Source organism: Apis cerana, linkage group LG7 (assembly GCF_029169275.1).
Source record: "Apis cerana isolate GH-2021 linkage group LG7, AcerK_1.0, whole genome shotgun sequence".
NCBI classification, from domain to species: Eukaryota; Metazoa; Arthropoda; class Insecta; order Hymenoptera; family Apidae; genus Apis; species Apis cerana.
In genome coordinates, this window is record NC_083858.1 from 1,384,467 (window position 1) to 1,403,031 (window position 18,565).

At 25.1% G+C, this 18,565-nt stretch overlaps 2 protein-coding genes across 15 annotated transcripts in view; both read left to right on the top strand.

Moving 5' to 3' along the window:
• Nucleotides 1–15,412, top strand: LOC108002448 (eukaryotic translation initiation factor 4E transporter). Of its 9 annotated transcripts, XR_009830653.1 has the most exons (17): nt 2,908–3,239; nt 3,646–3,743; nt 4,242–4,315; nt 4,577–4,841; nt 5,005–5,892; nt 5,974–6,331; nt 6,471–6,607; nt 7,074–7,154; nt 7,242–7,406; nt 7,483–7,710; nt 7,781–7,958; nt 8,270–8,341; nt 8,618–8,887; nt 10,273–10,443; nt 10,544–10,924; nt 11,089–11,217; nt 11,376–11,515. XR_009830653.1 is itself a non-coding variant. In XM_062077550.1 (16 exons), exons 1-16 carry the CDS (start codon nt 995–997, stop codon nt 11,621–11,623), a joined length of 3,669 nt encoding a protein of 1,222 aa, XP_061933534.1. In that variant the 5' UTR covers nt 1–994; the 3' UTR covers nt 11,624–15,412. The 9 variants fall into 9 exon arrangements, 8 of the variants coding, with proteins under 8 accessions (XP_061933534.1, XP_061933535.1, XP_061933536.1 ...); XM_062077550.1 differs by lacking the exons at nt 2,908–3,239; nt 11,089–11,217 and adding an exon at nt 1–1,049 and having other exon boundaries at nt 11,376–15,412; XM_062077551.1 differs by lacking the exons at nt 2,908–3,239; nt 11,089–11,217 and adding an exon at nt 1–1,049 and having other exon boundaries at nt 6,474–6,607; nt 11,376–15,412.
• The window catches only part of LOC108002459 (uncharacterized), a 23,657-nt gene continuing 20,467 nt past the window's right edge, over nt 15,376–18,565 (top strand). For 2 of the 6 annotated variants that reach the window (XM_017064146.3, XM_062077545.1), the window contains exon 1: nt 15,973–16,517. The gene's annotated coding sequence lies outside the window, so the exon portion shown is untranslated. Of the gene's footprint in view, nt 15,517–15,972; nt 17,895–18,565 lie in introns of those variants that run through there. The other 4 variants (XM_017064147.3, XM_062077543.1, XM_062077544.1 and 1 more) reach the window with 4 other exon arrangements.

Sequence of the window (18,565 nt, forward strand, 5' to 3'; positions counted from 1 at the left end):
TTTTTATAATAAAATCATATATATTATTTATTAGAATACTGATAAGTTTGTTACAAATATATTTTATTTTTTATTTTGATATTTTAACTAATTTTGTATAAAATTAATATTTTGCTATAATACTTATATCAAAGTTAATGATTTCATGATTTTTGTCAAGTTATTTTTATAATTTTTCAATATTTTTATACATTAAAAAGTAGTAATAATATAAAATATTGTATCTTTTATTTATAAAAATAATTTAAGATCTTATGATTAATATATTAAATTTTGTTTCTAGAAATTTTGTAAATGCTCCTTTGTGATAAATCCTTAAGAAGATGGCGCTCGATTAATGCAATGTTCGCATGTAAAGATGACGTAGTGCTATCTATAAGATTGTAGCAAGCTAGAACGCTCTCCGTTGTGGATCAAGGAAGCAGTGAGAAACAACGGCGGAAGTGGGGATCGTGCGCCATTTTCTATTTTTGTATAGCAGTGAACTAATGTTGTGTGTGTACATTTTGTGTGATAAATCGATGGATTATTAATAATTGACGGAGGACGTGTCGATGTAATGAAATGATATTCGGAAACACGTGCTTCGAATCTCACGCAATTAATTTTTTTTGCGTTTATCTTCTATATAACTGTGCGTAAACCCGTAGCTCGTAGCACGTAAACACTTTTTCTTCATTTCTCTTTTCAACGAGTGAGAGTGGCCAAGCTATCGTATTGGAACTGTTACTGGCAATCGACATTACTATCATTTTGTCCGATCGCAATTCTTTCCTCGCTTAAAGATAAAACTGAGATATAGAAAGGAAAACCAGTCTGTGATACTAAACAGTACTAAGGTATATAGCTAGAATATAAACTCTTCAATTAGATGTACGTGTGTATGGCGTATGAGACGTAGATAGATCACATAAAAGATCTAAAAAAAATAAAGTCCATATAGTGTGTGCTGTGAATTTACCTTATTCGAGGAATAAACGTGGTGAAGAACACAATGTCTCAGGAATCTGTGACAAATGACAAACAACTATCAACTTCCAAAGATAAAGGTATGAGATTCACTAGTTTATCTTATACTTTATTCATTTTGCTGTGTGCGTATGCGTCGTGTGTGTGTGTGCGTGTGTGTGCGTGTGTGGTTTTCACATGCATATATGTGTGTTGCATATGTATGTTTAATACATAATAAATATTTAATTATAAATAAATAATAATAATTTTATATACATATATTATATATATAAATATATAGATATATATAGATAATGTTCTATAAACATGATATTTTTTTAAATGAATATAAAATTTAGAAGAAAAGAAAAATCCACATAAGTTTATTTAGTTTTATATATTAAAATAATTTCTATTGTTTAATTTGTTAATATCTTCAAAGTCTATCATTATAATGTTATTATGCAATATTTTTAATGAAAATTTTAATTCCTAATTAAAAATCAAACATAATAAAATATTTAAATTATATATAATGTACTTTTTATTTATATTTTATAAATCTTATTATTTCATTTTTAAAAATATTTATTTCTGTCTTTTTTTAAAATAATTTTTCATGTAATATAATTATACAAATATTTTTATATTATATATTTATATATTTATTTATTACTTATTAAAGTATGCATTAAAGTTTTATTTCAATAAAAATCATTAATCTTAAACCATTATTTAAAAAATAATAATGATAATTTAGCAATGATATGATTCTAGAAATTTAATATATAAATCTAATAATGATATCAATTACTAGGTTTTTATGTATATTTATTTTTTGTATATGAAAATATATATATATGATATATGCTTATGCTTAGACAATGTTAAATAAAAGTAACAAATTATAATTTTTTGTTAATAATATAAAATTTAAAATTATGTTCTTTTTTATGTAATTGTTTCTTTTTAGAAAAGTATTGATTATTACCTGTTTATATATTTAAAAGTAATAAATTATAAATATAAAATTTAATGAAGTAAAGATTCTCATATTGACATTAAAATAAGAAGTTTATATGAAAATTCTTATTGTGTATTTTTTTCTAATTTATTAGGTATATAAATAAATATTAACAGCTATAGAATTATATTATAATAATATATAAATATTATTAAAGAGAAAATTTCTTATAAAGATAATCATATTTGTTCTAAAATATTGATTTGTAAATCAAATTATCTTTAACATAAATTGAGAAATATTATATATTTATATATATAAATTATATATCTTATAATAATTATAAACAATAATATATAACATAATTCAATTAAAAGGTAAATAGATTATTTTATAATATGAAATATTTTTTGTGATTCATTCAATATATGTTAGTATCATATCTAATGCTTTTATGATACTAATAAAATTTTAATAATTATTTCAAATTAAAAAATCTATTTATCAGTATGTCAAAATATTTGAATATTTATTCAAAGAATATCAGTTACAAATATCAGTTTAAACATATCTACAAACAAAACCAATAAGACATAAAGTTGACAATAACGTTCTTAGGGACGTACTTGATTGGATTGTAAACTTTACCCGCCTAAAAACCGACTGCCTCTTAGTTAGTTTGTATCTTGCTATACGACGTGTAGTATCTATGAAAATTAAAAATTTAATTTCTTAGAAGTGTTACACAGATATTATATAATTAGAAAAATTAACAGATTTATATGATTTCGTTTAATAGTGCGAAAGTATATGAATCATTTAATTGCTATTTATAAAATAATTTTACATGAGTGTCACGGATTTCGATATTTTTATATTTTCATCAATTGGAACATCAATGTTTTCATGAAGTGAATATCCTCGATTATCTTCTATTTATAATTATATATTTCATTTAATTTTACCTTATTTCATTTTTCACTATACTTTTACTAATTCGGTTTGAAACGGTAATTCTTTGTCCGTTTTGTCCTTCATTGATAAATATTTATTTGATAATATCTTTCGACTATTTGATACGGTTAAAACCAGTAAACCAAAAGTGTTGATAAAAGTAAAGAGTAAATTTGAAGAAATTTTGTTAAAATGAAGCTAGACACACGCGGTGTTATTAGTTCGAATTGGTATCGTCGACCACGAAAACGTCCGCTGGTAGGACCCACAGGGTCTCCTCTCCTAGACGCGACTTTAGCTGTGCAAACTAGAGCTTTTCGATGGTTTCGCAAAAATAAATCTGTCAACATTACAAAGCGAGTCACATTTCGTAAGTACTTCCGTAATATATAACTCACTTTGAAACTAAAAGTTAAAAGAAATCCATCCAATCATGCGTTAAAGTTGTTGCTAAAATCTACATCAATAGTGGAAGTTAAAAGTTCGTTATCCTTACAGTTTGTTTTAAAATAATTTATTCAATATATATTTTAAAACATGTTCAATAATGGCAATTAGTTAATTGATTATTATAAAATTAAAATTAATTATTATATATATTATATTTTATGATATTTTAAATATAAAAAAATTAAAAATTTTACAATAAATTTAACAAATAATATAATTTTATAAATTAATAAAATATTATTCATGTTTTATTTTTAATATTTTTTGAGAAATATATAGAAATATATTATACGAATTTATATTCGTTATTTTAATTGTTTTTTTAGGAGATGAAGCAATTATATCTATGTCGGTAGCCGGGGAAGTAACCGACACTTCAATTATGGAAGTAGGCCGTTCAAGACCTCAATTCCAATATTCCCGGGTATGATGTACTTTTACTATTCGTTTATATAAAATATTTTCTCTATTTAATACATTATTTATAATTAACCTTTTAAACAGAAAGAACAAATATATCTGCTGTGACAAATTATTCATATTATTACAAGCATATTATATAAAAAGATGATTATGTGCAAATTTGAATAAATCTATGTTATCATCTATATTTAAACTAAATTTATGAACTTATGTTTTAAGTTTTTGTATTTATATTTTATGTTTTTATTTTGATTATTATTGATTATTATCATATTACATTATTTATATGATGAAATGTCTATTTTATTAAAAAAATTTTTTTTGTATACACATATTTTAAATTTATTAATTTATTAATTTTTATAATATTGAATTTTAAATTATAGAATATTATTTCCTATTTAAAAAAAAATATGCAAAACTTATTTTCCTGTATAAAAGGTTGAATGTTTATTGTATATCGTAAAATTGATGAAATAGTTGATGAATTTATTTGTAGGAGGAATTAATGCTGATAAAGAGTTTGCCATTATCTAAGAGGAGACCTGATTTCTTAGATACCTCATATAACAAGTATGTTTTATATTTATGTTATATTATATAAATTTCATATTCATTTTACTATTTTTTTTATTATTTTGATGATTTTTGAATTTTATTATTGCCTTTTATGAATTATATTTATATTATATTATATTAGATTATAAATATTATAAATATATATAAATGTATATAATATTAAAAATATATAATAATTATAAAAATATATATATATAATATTACATAAATATATATATTATAATATTTTTTTTTTTTTTTTTTTTTTATATTTAGTTCGCGTGGTGTGTGGGATCCTGAACGTTGGCATTCGGGTAGGAAGCGAAGCGATACACCACCGAAAGATGAAAGAACTGGACGTGGTGATCAAGTTACTGAAAATCATAACAAACGTCGCAATGGAGATCCACGTGAACGAATTCGTAAGGAACAAGATGGAATAGTATTGAGTCCTCAACGTAGAAGTTTTAATTCAGGTTGTTTTGTCAACGTGAATCAACCTTCGAATCGACGTCCTGAAAGTCCAATAGGAAAAACAGAGGTCACATAAATTTTAAAATGAAATATTAAATTTATTAAAATCATATAATAAGATTATATACATATATAAAAGTATATTTCGAAATATTAAAATTGAAATATTAAAAATTATATCAATATTAAAATTATAACAAAGTAATAATATAACAAAAAATGATTTATAGGTTAGCCATAGAGAACCTGTTCGACGAATAGGAAGCGGTAGAATTTTAACTCGCGATATATGGGACTTTAGACCAGAGAATGAGAAATTAGAACCTGCTTTTCGATCTGGAGCAGGTGGTACTTCTATGCGTGATCGTGATAACAGGGATATTCGTGATGGAAAAGATCGAGAGAATGCGAGAGAAAGAGATCGTGATCGCGATAATTTGCGTGAACGAGATGAGAGAAACGAACGGTTCGAAAGACGATCTTTTGGTCGTGATTATAGTGATAGAGAAAGAGAACGAGATCGAGATAGAGCAACTGAACGAAATGATCGTAATCATCAATCGGAACGTGATAAAGATCGCGGTCGCGAACGAAGATTTAGTAATGATCGTAGACGAACTTATAGCGAAAATCGTAGTGATGCGGATGAACCAGAATGGTTTAGTTCTGGACCAACATCTCAACATGATACTATTGAATTAAGAGGTTTTGAAGATATCCCTGAAGAAAAAGCGGTGAACAATAACAATAGCAATACTAAAAATAAAAAACAAACTCCAGTTCAGAAAAAGCGCGGAAAGAAAAATTCATTGGAAAAAGATGAAAAGCAAAATGAAAATTCAACAGGTCCGAAAGGACGAAGTACACCGACTACGATGGATCAATCTTTAAATGTTGTAGTCGCGCCCCATTCGCCGATTTCAGAACAAAATGAATCATCATCTCTTGTACAAAAAACTAATCACGATTCTAATGTGAGTGCCATGACTGAACAAAGTTGTGAGACAACGGATAATTCTAGTACCATTAATCAAAACCAAGAGGATAGTCATCCTGATTTCAATCTTGATGAATTTTTAAAATCTGATACATTCCCTGGCGTACCTGGGCTTTTAACTGTAAGTTTTATTTTTGGATTTATATAAAAAGATTATAAATACAAAAACAATAAAATATTCAACTATATTTAATTTATATAGAATGGAGTCGGTTCAAATGGAGGTTCTTGTTCCCGATTTAGTCAATGGTTTAAAAGAGAAAGTCCAGTTCAACAAGTGGATAGTCGTAGAACTTCTATACAGGATGATATATTGAATAATCTTCTTAATGATATTACTGAGCCAAATATTCAAATTCCGTCAGTGACAGAATCTAATACATATTTTGCTCCCATTTCTCCTGCTAATACAACAACAACAAATAATACTACATCTAACACTACTAGCGTAAAATTGCTAGAAATGCTGCAGCGTGGAAACAAATCAAGTCAGAATGGACAAGGAGATGCAGCTAATACTGTCATACCAATGATGAAAAGTTCATCCATTAAAGATATGGGTGAGAATTTGAATATGAATTTGTTTAATTTTTATTATTATTATCATATTTTGGAATATTATTATTATTATAAATTACCATAAAACATTGTATGTATTTTTTTACATAATGTGTATTTAATACTGAAAATTTTTTACAGAAGTTGGTGGAAAAATTGTGCATAGTCTTGAAGAATTAGAAGCACGTATGCGGGGTGGCGTTCCCCCACCTACTTCTTCGACTGATCAACCTCATGTAAATAAGACTGAAGAAGATCTCTCTGCGTTTAAAAAATTGGTAATATATATTTTATATAATAAATAAAAATATTACAATTATATATATAGAATGTTAATATATTTGTGAGATATCTTTAAAAGATCGATTTTAAAAATTAAAACAAAAATTGGTATATTAATAAAAAAAAATATCACTTATTTAATAAGTATATATATCTTAATAAATATATAACTATATATTAATATATTAATATACAAAATAAATATTATTTAAAAACATTTTAAATAATGTGGGTTAGGAATGTAACATTGTTGTAATAATAGAGTAATAATAATAGAGCAATCTTATTCTATTTTTGTCTCATGCCATTTAATGTAAATTTCAATTATTTAATTTACTAAATAAATCTTAACTGACCAAATCTTAATCGATTTTTATATATTAACTTTTATGTTTATTAATTTTTAAAATCAATCTTCCAAAGAATCAATGTTATATATATAATATATAATATTATATTTAGCTTGCTCAAGTAACTGGAGGACAGGCTATACCAGCGGCAAACGGTCCTATTTCACAAAAACAACCTGTAACACTCATACAAGTGAGATCTTTATAACTTTTATAATTTTTTTACTTGGCATTAGAAGAAATTTTATTTCATTTAAAATAATATATATTTTTCCTGTAGTTACTTAACTCACAACTGAAAACACAACCAATTGCTCCCCAACAGTCAGTTCCGGAACCAATGCATACTACAACATTTAATCATGTTGGTTCTATTGGGCCAACTCAACATCCACATCAGGCACAAATGCAACATGAAAATTTAATGAAAGTATTACAGATTCAAGTTAGTAATGAAAGTTATTCTAATATAATAAAAAAAGAAAAATAATTATATTTCTAAATATTAATTATTTTTATAGCAACAACAGAAACAACATCATCAACAACAACAGCATTCAGATATGTTATCTATGATGATGGGTGGTCAACGAATGTTAGGTATGAGTCCCGTTCCTCCGGAAATGCAAATAATGTTGAGTAATGCTCCAACAAGTCAGGAACTTCTCCAAAGACCGGAAGCTCAAGCAATTATTCAAGGTCTACAACAAGGAGAAATAACTAGACAACATCTTATACAACAATTACAGGTTTGCTTTATTAATTAGAAAATTTATATTCGAATTTTTAATACATTAAATTATAATAATGATACAATAGAATCCAGCCATGCAACATCGTCACAGGGAAGTCTTAGTAAATATTTTGAAAATGTATGGTGGCACTACGCCGCGTACTATAAGTCCGCATCCTAGTGCACCTACACCTCAAGATCATATTTTGCAACAAATGTTATATCAGCAGCAACAACAAAGGATTCCATCTCCTATGAATAATGGTGAGTTAAATCTATTTTTTTACTTAAATATAATTTATATAAAAAAAATTTGTTTTCGTTATATTTATATATCTTTATTATTGATAAAATTATTAAATTATTTTTTTTTATTTTAAATTTTTTTCATTAATTATTTGAAATTTTTGATTTCTTTATAATTAATATAAAATTATATAATCAATTATGAATTATTTTATTTTATTATTAAAAATTGCTAAATATATATATATATATATATAAATTTTTTATTAAAAATATATAAAATAATGTAGTTATAGAATAAATATAGTATTATGTTGTTTGGGATGCAGCTTATTGTCCACCTTCAATAATATCTCCAAATTTGACTGCTAGTCCCAGTACATTAACAGTACAGCATCCAGGTAGATAAAATAATAAAAGTCTTTTTTATGTTGTAATTTTATTTTATTATTTTATAAATAAAATTTAACTATAATTTAATAATAACCAAGCAATATTCCAAGTATAGAAAAATGAGTGAAAAGGAATTAAATAAGTAAATCAACAAAATATAGATTATAAAAATAGATATAAAGCAATTATAATTATAAATTTTGCTTTATATAAAAATTTAATGCAATTAGCAGGATAATATTTTTTTCATTTAAAGTATGCTCGAATTTTTATTATTTTAACAGTGATGCAGCATAGGGTTCCTTCACCGCGGGAAATTGTTATGCATGCTCAATCTATAATGCAAAGTGCTTTAATTAAGAAAAAGTTGGAGGAACAACGTGAAAACTTCCGAAAGCGACAAGATCAACAACAACAGCAACAACAACAACAAGCTCAACAAAGAGCATCAAGTCCTGTTAACTCACCAGCAAAACAAACTATGAGTCCAACACCACTTGCTTTTACTCCGACATCAGTGTTACGTAAAATGACTGCCGATAAGGAACCTGAGGGTGCGAATCAGTCTAATCATCAACTAGAATCGAATTACTTATATTCATCCATAATTAATGAAAATCGTAATAACATTTATCATAATGCATTTAATTTAAAAAAGAATATTTATACACAAAAATCTGCTTTTTACAATAATGCAATTGAGCTTACTAATCATATAAAGCATGGTAGTATTTCTGAAATTGGCACTTCGAAAAATTTACATGAGTTAAATAATAACAGTAATAATAACATAGAAATAGAAGAATCCGCATTAAAAGATAAATATTCTTCTTCTTTTCAACAACAAAAAGATAGTAATAATAATTCGGATCTAAACGTAGAACAGAATTTTGTTTATGAAACTAAAAAATTGAATGAAAATATTAATAAAGAATCGAACACAAATGATACTAATAATAATAATAGTCCTCTTATTCTTGACAAACTATTAACAGAGCAATTTGAAATCGAAACGATAATAGTCGATAATAATAATATATTAGAAAAAATAGAGGAAAATAAGATATCAATTTTACAGAATGATGAAATTGTGATTTAAACTATTAATATTTTGAAAACTTCATATAGAAAAAAGAATTCATAAGTTTGTGACTATTATCTATTGTAATATTATTTTTTTATTTTTGTATTAAAATGAGGAATGATAATTTTGTTTTCTTTCCTTTCTTTTTGCTTGACACCTTTAATATGTTTGAAATTTAATTTGTCTGTATGCAAATTATATATAAAAATAATATGAATCTTTATACAAAGTCTTATATACAAAATGATTTTTTTAATATCAAATATAAATATTAATATTACTGAAAAACAGAAAAGAAGAAATACAATTAATACTATAAATTATATTTTTCTACATAGATTGATATATAAACATATAACGAGAGAAAGTATGTTGGAATAGTTTTATAATAAAACGCTTTATAAGTATATTTCATGCTTTAAGTTTTCCTTTACACATTTTCTTTTTTCCTTTAATGGAATGTTACATGATAATTTTGTACTTTAATGCATGCGCTAAAATTTTTAAAGCTTTTATGATGTATTGCAAGGAAAAGAAATGCATGTAATAAGAAACAATATTTTTTTTTCTTTTCACACAATTCGAATGAAATGAAAGATAATGGTTCGTATTTTTTAAAAATCCTTATTTATTTAATTTTATTTATTAATAAATCTGTATAAAATAGAAATTGTTACATTTTTATCTTAAAATTGAACGTTTTTCATCATATTTCATTGTGTTATATATAGAATTATATTGTATATTGATAGGCCATATCTTTTTTATTAATTTGTATATATATTCATAATATAATATAATGGAGAAGTTATTAAATTCATAATGTTGTCTAATTTATTTTCTATTTTTATATAGGTAATAGTAATGATCCATCGAAATTGGGAACTCAATCACAAACATCTCAAATGCAACAAATGCAATCTGCAGTTCAATTGTTAACACAAGGAGTTCTTTCTCGACATAATACTTTACGACCACAGTCTGTTCAATCTACTTGGTCAAATCCAACTATAAAACAACATCCAGGTATATTAAACATTATGAATGTTTAAGTTTTTTTTTTATCATATTTAAATATTCTTGTTAAAACGAATATTTAATATAATATTTATATTAATTGTCATAGGTCGACCTATAGTAAAAGGTGGTGGTGGTGGTGGTGGTAATGGTGGTAATCAATTCCAATACGGTGGAAACTCAGATTTCCAACAGCAGCAGCAACAACAACAGCAACAACATAGAACGGTTTCAAGCGTGTATGGTAATCCTGCACGCTCCAAACATACTATGACTAGTTCCATAGCACATCATAATGTTCCACAATACAATGTTGCTCAAAATTCAATGATAAATCAGAGGTCGAATAGTATGAATAATCAAATGAAGATACAACAAGCTCCATCACATCTAGCTAATATGCAACATCAACCACCGCAGCAACAACAACGGATTCTTAATTCACAAATGCAAATGGTCTTAAATCAAAACTATAACTCCAGTCGTGCAGGTAATTATAATTCATATTCTATAGATTGACATAAATGGAGATGGAAATTTAACAATTAATGTTTTATAATTTACTAATATAATTTTGTTTACTAAGAACAGAATGTTTCCTGTTTTGAAGCTGTTACATTAATTTTATAATTAATAATTCTAAAATATTTTCAGGTGTCTACCTCTTGTCTAATCAAATTGCATGCAATGGTGTTCAGAAATTGGAATAATTAGATATCACATTTTAGCCGTTCCTCTTATTTAAATCGTCTAGACAGCATTTATCTTTGGATCGAAATTAAAGTAATCATCTAACGCTGATAATTTAGGCTGTCTTTTTTTTAAATTATATAAGCTATTCTTTTCCTTGCTAATACGATTCAAAACATTACGGCATTACATTTTTCCGATACATTGATATCACTTTTATCAAAATGAACACTGACAAATATTTTTCACAGATGGGCGAGTAATGCGGTCGCAGCAATTGAATATGCCCGTAGGTCGGCAAGCATCACCAGGTTTAGGATACGTGGGTAGCAATGGTGGAGATCTTTCACCAACTTCAAATCAGTTGGCACGATGGTTTAGTCCAGAACTTCTTGCACAAGCTCGAGCTGGTAAGCTACCAGAGCTTGTCCAGACAAATGTTTTATCATTGGAGGAATTAGAAAGACTTCAACATGCATCAACTACAGTGCATAATTAGATTTATATTATAACTTTTCATCTGTTTAAATGCAAGCACAGGATCCTATCGGCGCAGTTTATTGCTCTAATAACTTATATATTTTAAATTAGATGGCTTTTCATATTAAACAGTCAGTATGAAGATTCACTTTAATTAAGAAGAAATCCATTTCAGTAAAGAATAAAAAATCCGGCTTGCATATACAAAGTCATTTAGGTAATAAACCTTAATGGAAGTAAGGTTTAGCTATATAAGATCTACTTTGATAAGAGACATTTTGGACACGATAGATTAATTGAATAGTATTTCCTTTCTAAAGATAGGAAATATTTTTTTCTTTTGAATAACTTATGGCTTATTTATAACAAATTTTACAAAAGGTATTAATTAAAAAACTACAAATGTACAGAGGAATATGAAATAATGATATAAAATCGAAAATAATTAAAAAAAGATAAGCCATTTAAAAACAAATCTAATTGAACATCTTTCTATGAAAAAGAGATTTATTGCTTATAAGACTGAAAAAAAATATGAAAATTCTTAGTATTGAATATGAAAAAACAAAATACTATTTCACTATGCATAGTTTCTAAATGGCAGTAAAAGTGAAAATTATTTGCCTATGGACAGCAAGACTTTATTTATAAATTACTGTAATTATGGTTCAATTTTGAAACTTATTTATTATTATCGTGTCTTCACTTATTATTGAATTGCAATGTTATTAATTTAATAACATTTTTGACCATTTATTTTCTCAGCATAAAGTTTGCAGAGTCCTTTAGGTAAATAATTATGATTAAACCTCAAGAAAGTTGCAAATTGCAACATATGTGAATACAGTTACATATACAGAAAAAAAGTGTCATATTATATTCTACTTATACTATTACGGACAATGTGGTCGTATGAATAGAATGAACATGCGATAGCGAAACAAGAGCAAGTATTCATCAAATCTTGCATATATTAAGGAAATAAATATATAATATATATTACTTTGTAGAAGCACGCGTGAAGGTACTGTGTTATTATCATGTTTGAAAGCGAAAGCTAAAACAAAAGCAGCCTTGGCAGATATATAAAAAAAGCATTTGCAAAATTTATAGAAAGGAAGGAGAAAGGAAAGAAAGAAACAGAAAAGAGAGAACATTCCACCGGTTTATAATGAGACAAAATAAACGAAACATATTTATAAATTGAAAAGATTCAATATCGATATTGCTGCCAATTGTGTGTTTGCTTCGTAATTAACTCGTTATTTTTGTGATTACATTTTTCGTACAATCATATTTATATTTGACATATAGCAATAATAACACAGAAATTTGTTTTTCTTTTTTTTTTTTATTTTCTTTTGATCTAATTTGTTATTTGGTTAATAATAATTAATCAATCGAGGTCTCGTCAGTTGTACGAAATTGCATTTTCCTCTAATTTAAGAATGAATTCTATTTATATACTTTTTAATATTCTTGAACTGAATAAGGACATTAAAAAAATCTGACATGGTGTTAATGATCAAGAAATATTTTTTTAAATTTAATTTTGTGTTCGAATATAATATAAAGTAACATTTACATAATTTCATTGAATTATAGTATTTCTGAACTTCTGTTAAATCTATATCTTGTTTTACAATACACTATTTAATAAAATTAATTTCCATATTTGAATATACTTATTCCGTCTTTTTACTTAATTTAAAGTTTTTTCGGAATTTCGTAAAAATATTTATATGATTTTTTATTGAAATGAGTGCTTCATAATTAAGAATGTCTTCAATAATCATGAATGTATTTATGAAAATTTATCGTGCAATCATGTAATTGTACACTAAATGTTGATTACAAAAATAATTGACAAAAACTACTGAGTTTATTATAAAACAACATATTAGAAAACAAATTTTGAAGAGTAATATAAAAATTTCATAAAATATATTGTAGCTGTGCTGCAGGCAATTATATAACTCGTGGGAAATGCGATAAAACTTTTCGAGGCTAAGCATATAATTTTCATTTAATTAAAACAAAAAAAATTTAGCGAAATATGTAATATATTGTATTATTCAGTATGATTAAAAATCTAATTTTTAATATTTCTATTGTTCGAATGTTTTTCGATACGAAAAATGCGTAATGTTCAGATTTAATTTTTAATTATTCAATCAATGTCAGTTCATGTTTAGACTTACATAATATGTGCATAATTATGCAAAACTGTGCTATAAAACCAAAACTATTGGAAATTATTTACCGGGAATGTAATTACATGTACTGCCAACAACATATTAGTGTTATTAAGTACCAAAAAAAAGAATTAGACAGTGACATTTGTTCTCAAATATCACTTGCAGACAACATTGTTGCCTTAAGAGAGGCTATTATAATTGAGATCTATATAAAAAACGTATAAATATAACAAGAACAACTTAAATGAAATGTTCTTCATGAAGGAAATTGCATTTACATTAGATTCATTTATAAAAATAGTAATGCTTGACCACCTTGGTGGAAAATGTTTCTTACAAAATTGTAAAGAACTTTTAATTCACTTTTTTAAAAATAAAAGGAAAGGTAATAGTGTTTGGCGCTTTATTGATTATAATATTGTGAAAAAGAATTTTGTCCCATGAATTCATGAATTGGAAGATTGTTCCATAATTCAAAAATTTTTGTAAATAATCAAATCCTATGCAAACTAAAGTTTATTAGTTCATTAATTGAGCTGATAATTTGTAAATAAAGTTATTAAATATTACATTATATAAAATCGAGGAAAACGTCACAAATAAATACAAAGAATTATAATTGTAATTTAGTCATTTCATTTATTTACTGAAATGAATTAAAATCAATATAGTAATAACTAAAATCTAACATTTTCGTGGTGTATTTTATTGTAAGATATTATTGAAACCTTAATATTTTATGCAATATTGTTTTTATATACTAAATTTAATTTAAATTTATATATTAGAGTAAATTAATTTTTTATTTTTTGTTGCTATGTATTTTTTTTTTCACATCATCTTTGTCACAAACGATACAAATATGATTTTATATAAAGATAAATATTTTTTATAGAATATTTTTTTAATAATATTATATTCTTTTTAATGAAATGTTTTATTTAATAAGAGTTTTTATATTTATATTAATTATATAATGTATAATTGTATCTATGTGAACTACAAGAGAATAATCGAATTTGATGTATAAACTTCGGGTGTTTCCGTCTAAACTCGTTTCTCAATCGAGAATTCTCGAACCAAGTGGATATTAGAAGAAATGAATACTTACGAGTTATAAATGGCGGATCTTCATAGTTGGAGGTACTTTCTTATCCTCTGAAATATAAAATTGTTGAATATATAAATCGTCAAAACATACAAAAGGTGGCATAATTAAATCTTCAATTAATTCTGGAACATCGATTTTTGGTGAAATCTTGAATTATTAGGGAAATAATTAAAATACTTATCAAATTTTTTATTTAGAAAAAGTTTTTTACTCCACAAATCCTATTTTAAGAATAATTTTTATACAATAAATGCATACACGGAAATGCACGTTTGATTTTTGTTTTCTATTTTATCACTTTAGGTCGTAGGTATGAATAGATATATTGTTAAAAGAATTATATTACATTTGTGCGATATTTATTTATCTTTAAAATTTCAAAATATAATATTATTATTAATTATTATTAGAAATTCCTTGTGAGATATGTAATTAATAGTGTTGTGCTCGATATGAAATTAATTCGATAAATAATAAAATCAACTTTGTCTTATTAAAATTATTAAATGTATTATTTCATAGTTCAATAATTTCCTTAAAGAAAGAAAAGAAAAAGAAATATATTAAATTTCTATCATAAATAGAATGTGAACGTGATAAAAGGTAAGTAACATATGGCGGAATATGTATTGACAAAACCACGTGAAATCATTTAGCTTAGTGCAGCCATTAATGGCAGCCATTGTACGTATATCGTGCGCCCTTCAGGGTTGTCATTTCGTTTGTTTCTTTGTAGATAGTGTGATTGAAATTATAAAGAAATATCTTCCGCAGAAGAATATTTTCTAATATTTTAAGGAAATTTTTTTTATATTTTGAAAAAAGTTCTCTTGTAATAATGCCGTTAATCTATGGTATATAGAAAAATAATTGCGTGTTCATATATCTGCTGTCATCTTTACGATGTGTATATATATATTCAGAAATGAATGATGAACCACCACGCATTATTGAAGACCGAAAAACAGCGCTCATTCGAAGTCTCGTAATAGAACTTCAAAGTGTAACAACTTTCGAGAAACGTATCGGTGTTAGGAAAACTTAAATAAATTAAAATGAATTTCGCATTCAGAGAATTATAATATAATTTAATATGAAATTATTGAAAGTAGAATCGTGATTATAATTTAAATAATAGATCTATCGAAAGTGACGGTTTAGAGATACCTGTATGCGATTCTGAAAATTGACATATACTTTTTCAGGAATGTCGAAAGGTGGACATAAGATAAATGTGTCTTGTGCGTGCATTGTAGGAAGTGACGTTTTATTGAATAATTAAACTTTTAGTACGTCAAATCAGTACTTTTGATGCTTAAATATTCATCGTAATAGTATAGTTCTCTAGCTTGTGATGCAGAATTATAGAGCGCGCTGCAGAACTTGAAAAAAAGTGTCAGTTCCAACGTAACTACGACATTGTGAAAGAGTTAAGCAATTCCATGCAGTGCGTGCACGTATACGTGCATTAACGGCGGGATCTCAGTATTTCACACCTTTCTTCGGTCGAGTTGCTGTGTCGAGATTTCAGGACGCAGGATCGGGGAAACGGCGAGAGAAGATCAATGCATACGGCGATATTCTGCTGTGTAATGTTTTATCAGGTGTGTCGTCGTAGATAAAAAAATTTATTCTTTGGTAAGAAATAGGATATTTATCTGTTATTTATGTTAAGAAATATGTGAATCATAATCTTGGAATGGAAAAAGGTTCTTGGAAAATTGTTGCATTTTTTGTTTTAACAAATAATATGGCCATTATTGAATGCAGTGGTATGCTTTATTTTATATAATACGATACAAAATATTTCATATAAAAAATATTTAAATAGTAAATTTTTAAAATTTATAAATTAAAAGTTTTTTAAGAAAAAAATAATTATATAAAAAAAATTATAATCAAAAATATATATTATATCATTTGTGAAGTTAATGTCGAAGAAAAGTGAAAGAGAAAAAAAAAGAAAATAAAGACAGAGAAGCAATGAGAAAGAGAATGGTCGAATGTAAATTATCTATATCTTGTATATAAGAATATTCGACATTCAAGTTATATAAATTTTTATAAAAATGTAAAATTTAATATAAAAAAATTCATTTGATTAAAAATCATTTTAGATTTATAAGCTCTATTTAAATAATCTTCCATAACAGATTTTAAAAATATATTAATTTTTGCTTATATACATTCTAATCTAATAATAATTTGATGTATTATAATTATTATAATTATTGTTCAAATATTATCTTATTTAATTGCACCATATAATTGGAAACATATAATTGGACATCAAAAAAACTTACATATATCTTTTTATATATTTATTTCATTTAAATACAAATATTGTATTTCTAGTTATCACTAGTATTCTATAGTAACAATGACATTGTTAGTGATATTTTCCTAAGTAGAAGCATTTCCGTTAATATTATTTCTAATTTATATATAATATATAATATGTAATAATTATATATAGTCATTGAATATAATATTAGTATATATTTAAATAATAAAATCCATATTTATATAGAATCGTATTCTTCTGAGAACCATTTTCATAAATACGATCATGTAATAAGTTACCGATATAATGAAACACTGCAATATCTTCGATCTATTATAATCATATAAAATTATATCTATCCAATTATTATTCTAGTTACTTTATCATTATAAAATATCATTATAATCCTTAATAATTTATCTTTAAAAATTTTAAGTTGGATAGAATTATACTGAACAATATTGTATAATATCGTTTGGTCGCCATATTTGCTACTGCACTGCTATCTATGATTTCAAATCTTTTTGATTGTGCTTCCATCTACTTCCTCTCTCTTTCTCAAGATGATGAAACTACGTATATTGGATAAAATGTAACGAGGGAAACGTTTCTTAGATATGTTTTTTTCTTGTCCTGTTAAGTTCGTCATAAATATGCGTTCAAGTTTACGATAAAATAAAATCATAAAAATCATTCGGTACGTACAAACTATATTAATAATTACTTAAAATAAGTTCCATCATACAATCGTTACTAGGAAGTCATTTCTTTGAAAATAAGCTGATTAAGTCTTTCAATTTCGGTAATTTATTTCCAGTGAATAATTCGAATAGATTCGTATACTTGAAAAATTCAATAAAATTCAATAAAATATGTAAGTGCAATACATTTATTCGTCAATTATTCGTCAATAGTTGTGATTCTTGTCACAAAATTTTTAAATATTTTTCTTAATAATTTAAATACTTTTAATATTAATAATATTATAGTTAAAAATAATGTCATAAAAAATGGCATTAATTATTAAATATTTAAATTTTGAAGTATTTTTACTTAAAAGATAAAATGTGCAAAGTGCTTAATACGCATGTGCATTGCAGTTAATAAGCGTAAAAATTGTAGAATTCACGACGTGTATTTTTTTAATCGTAAATCGTTTTTTATTCACATGCTTATATATTGCACAATTTATAAAAAAAATATTTTTGATAAAATTAAAAAAGAAAAATGAAAGAATGTTTCCGATTGAAAAAATAATCACGTGTTTCTTTATTATTGATGATTCTATGAATTATGTAAAAAAATATATTTAAAGAAAAATTCAAAAAGTGAAACGATTTAATATGAAATAGCTTTGATATATGATAA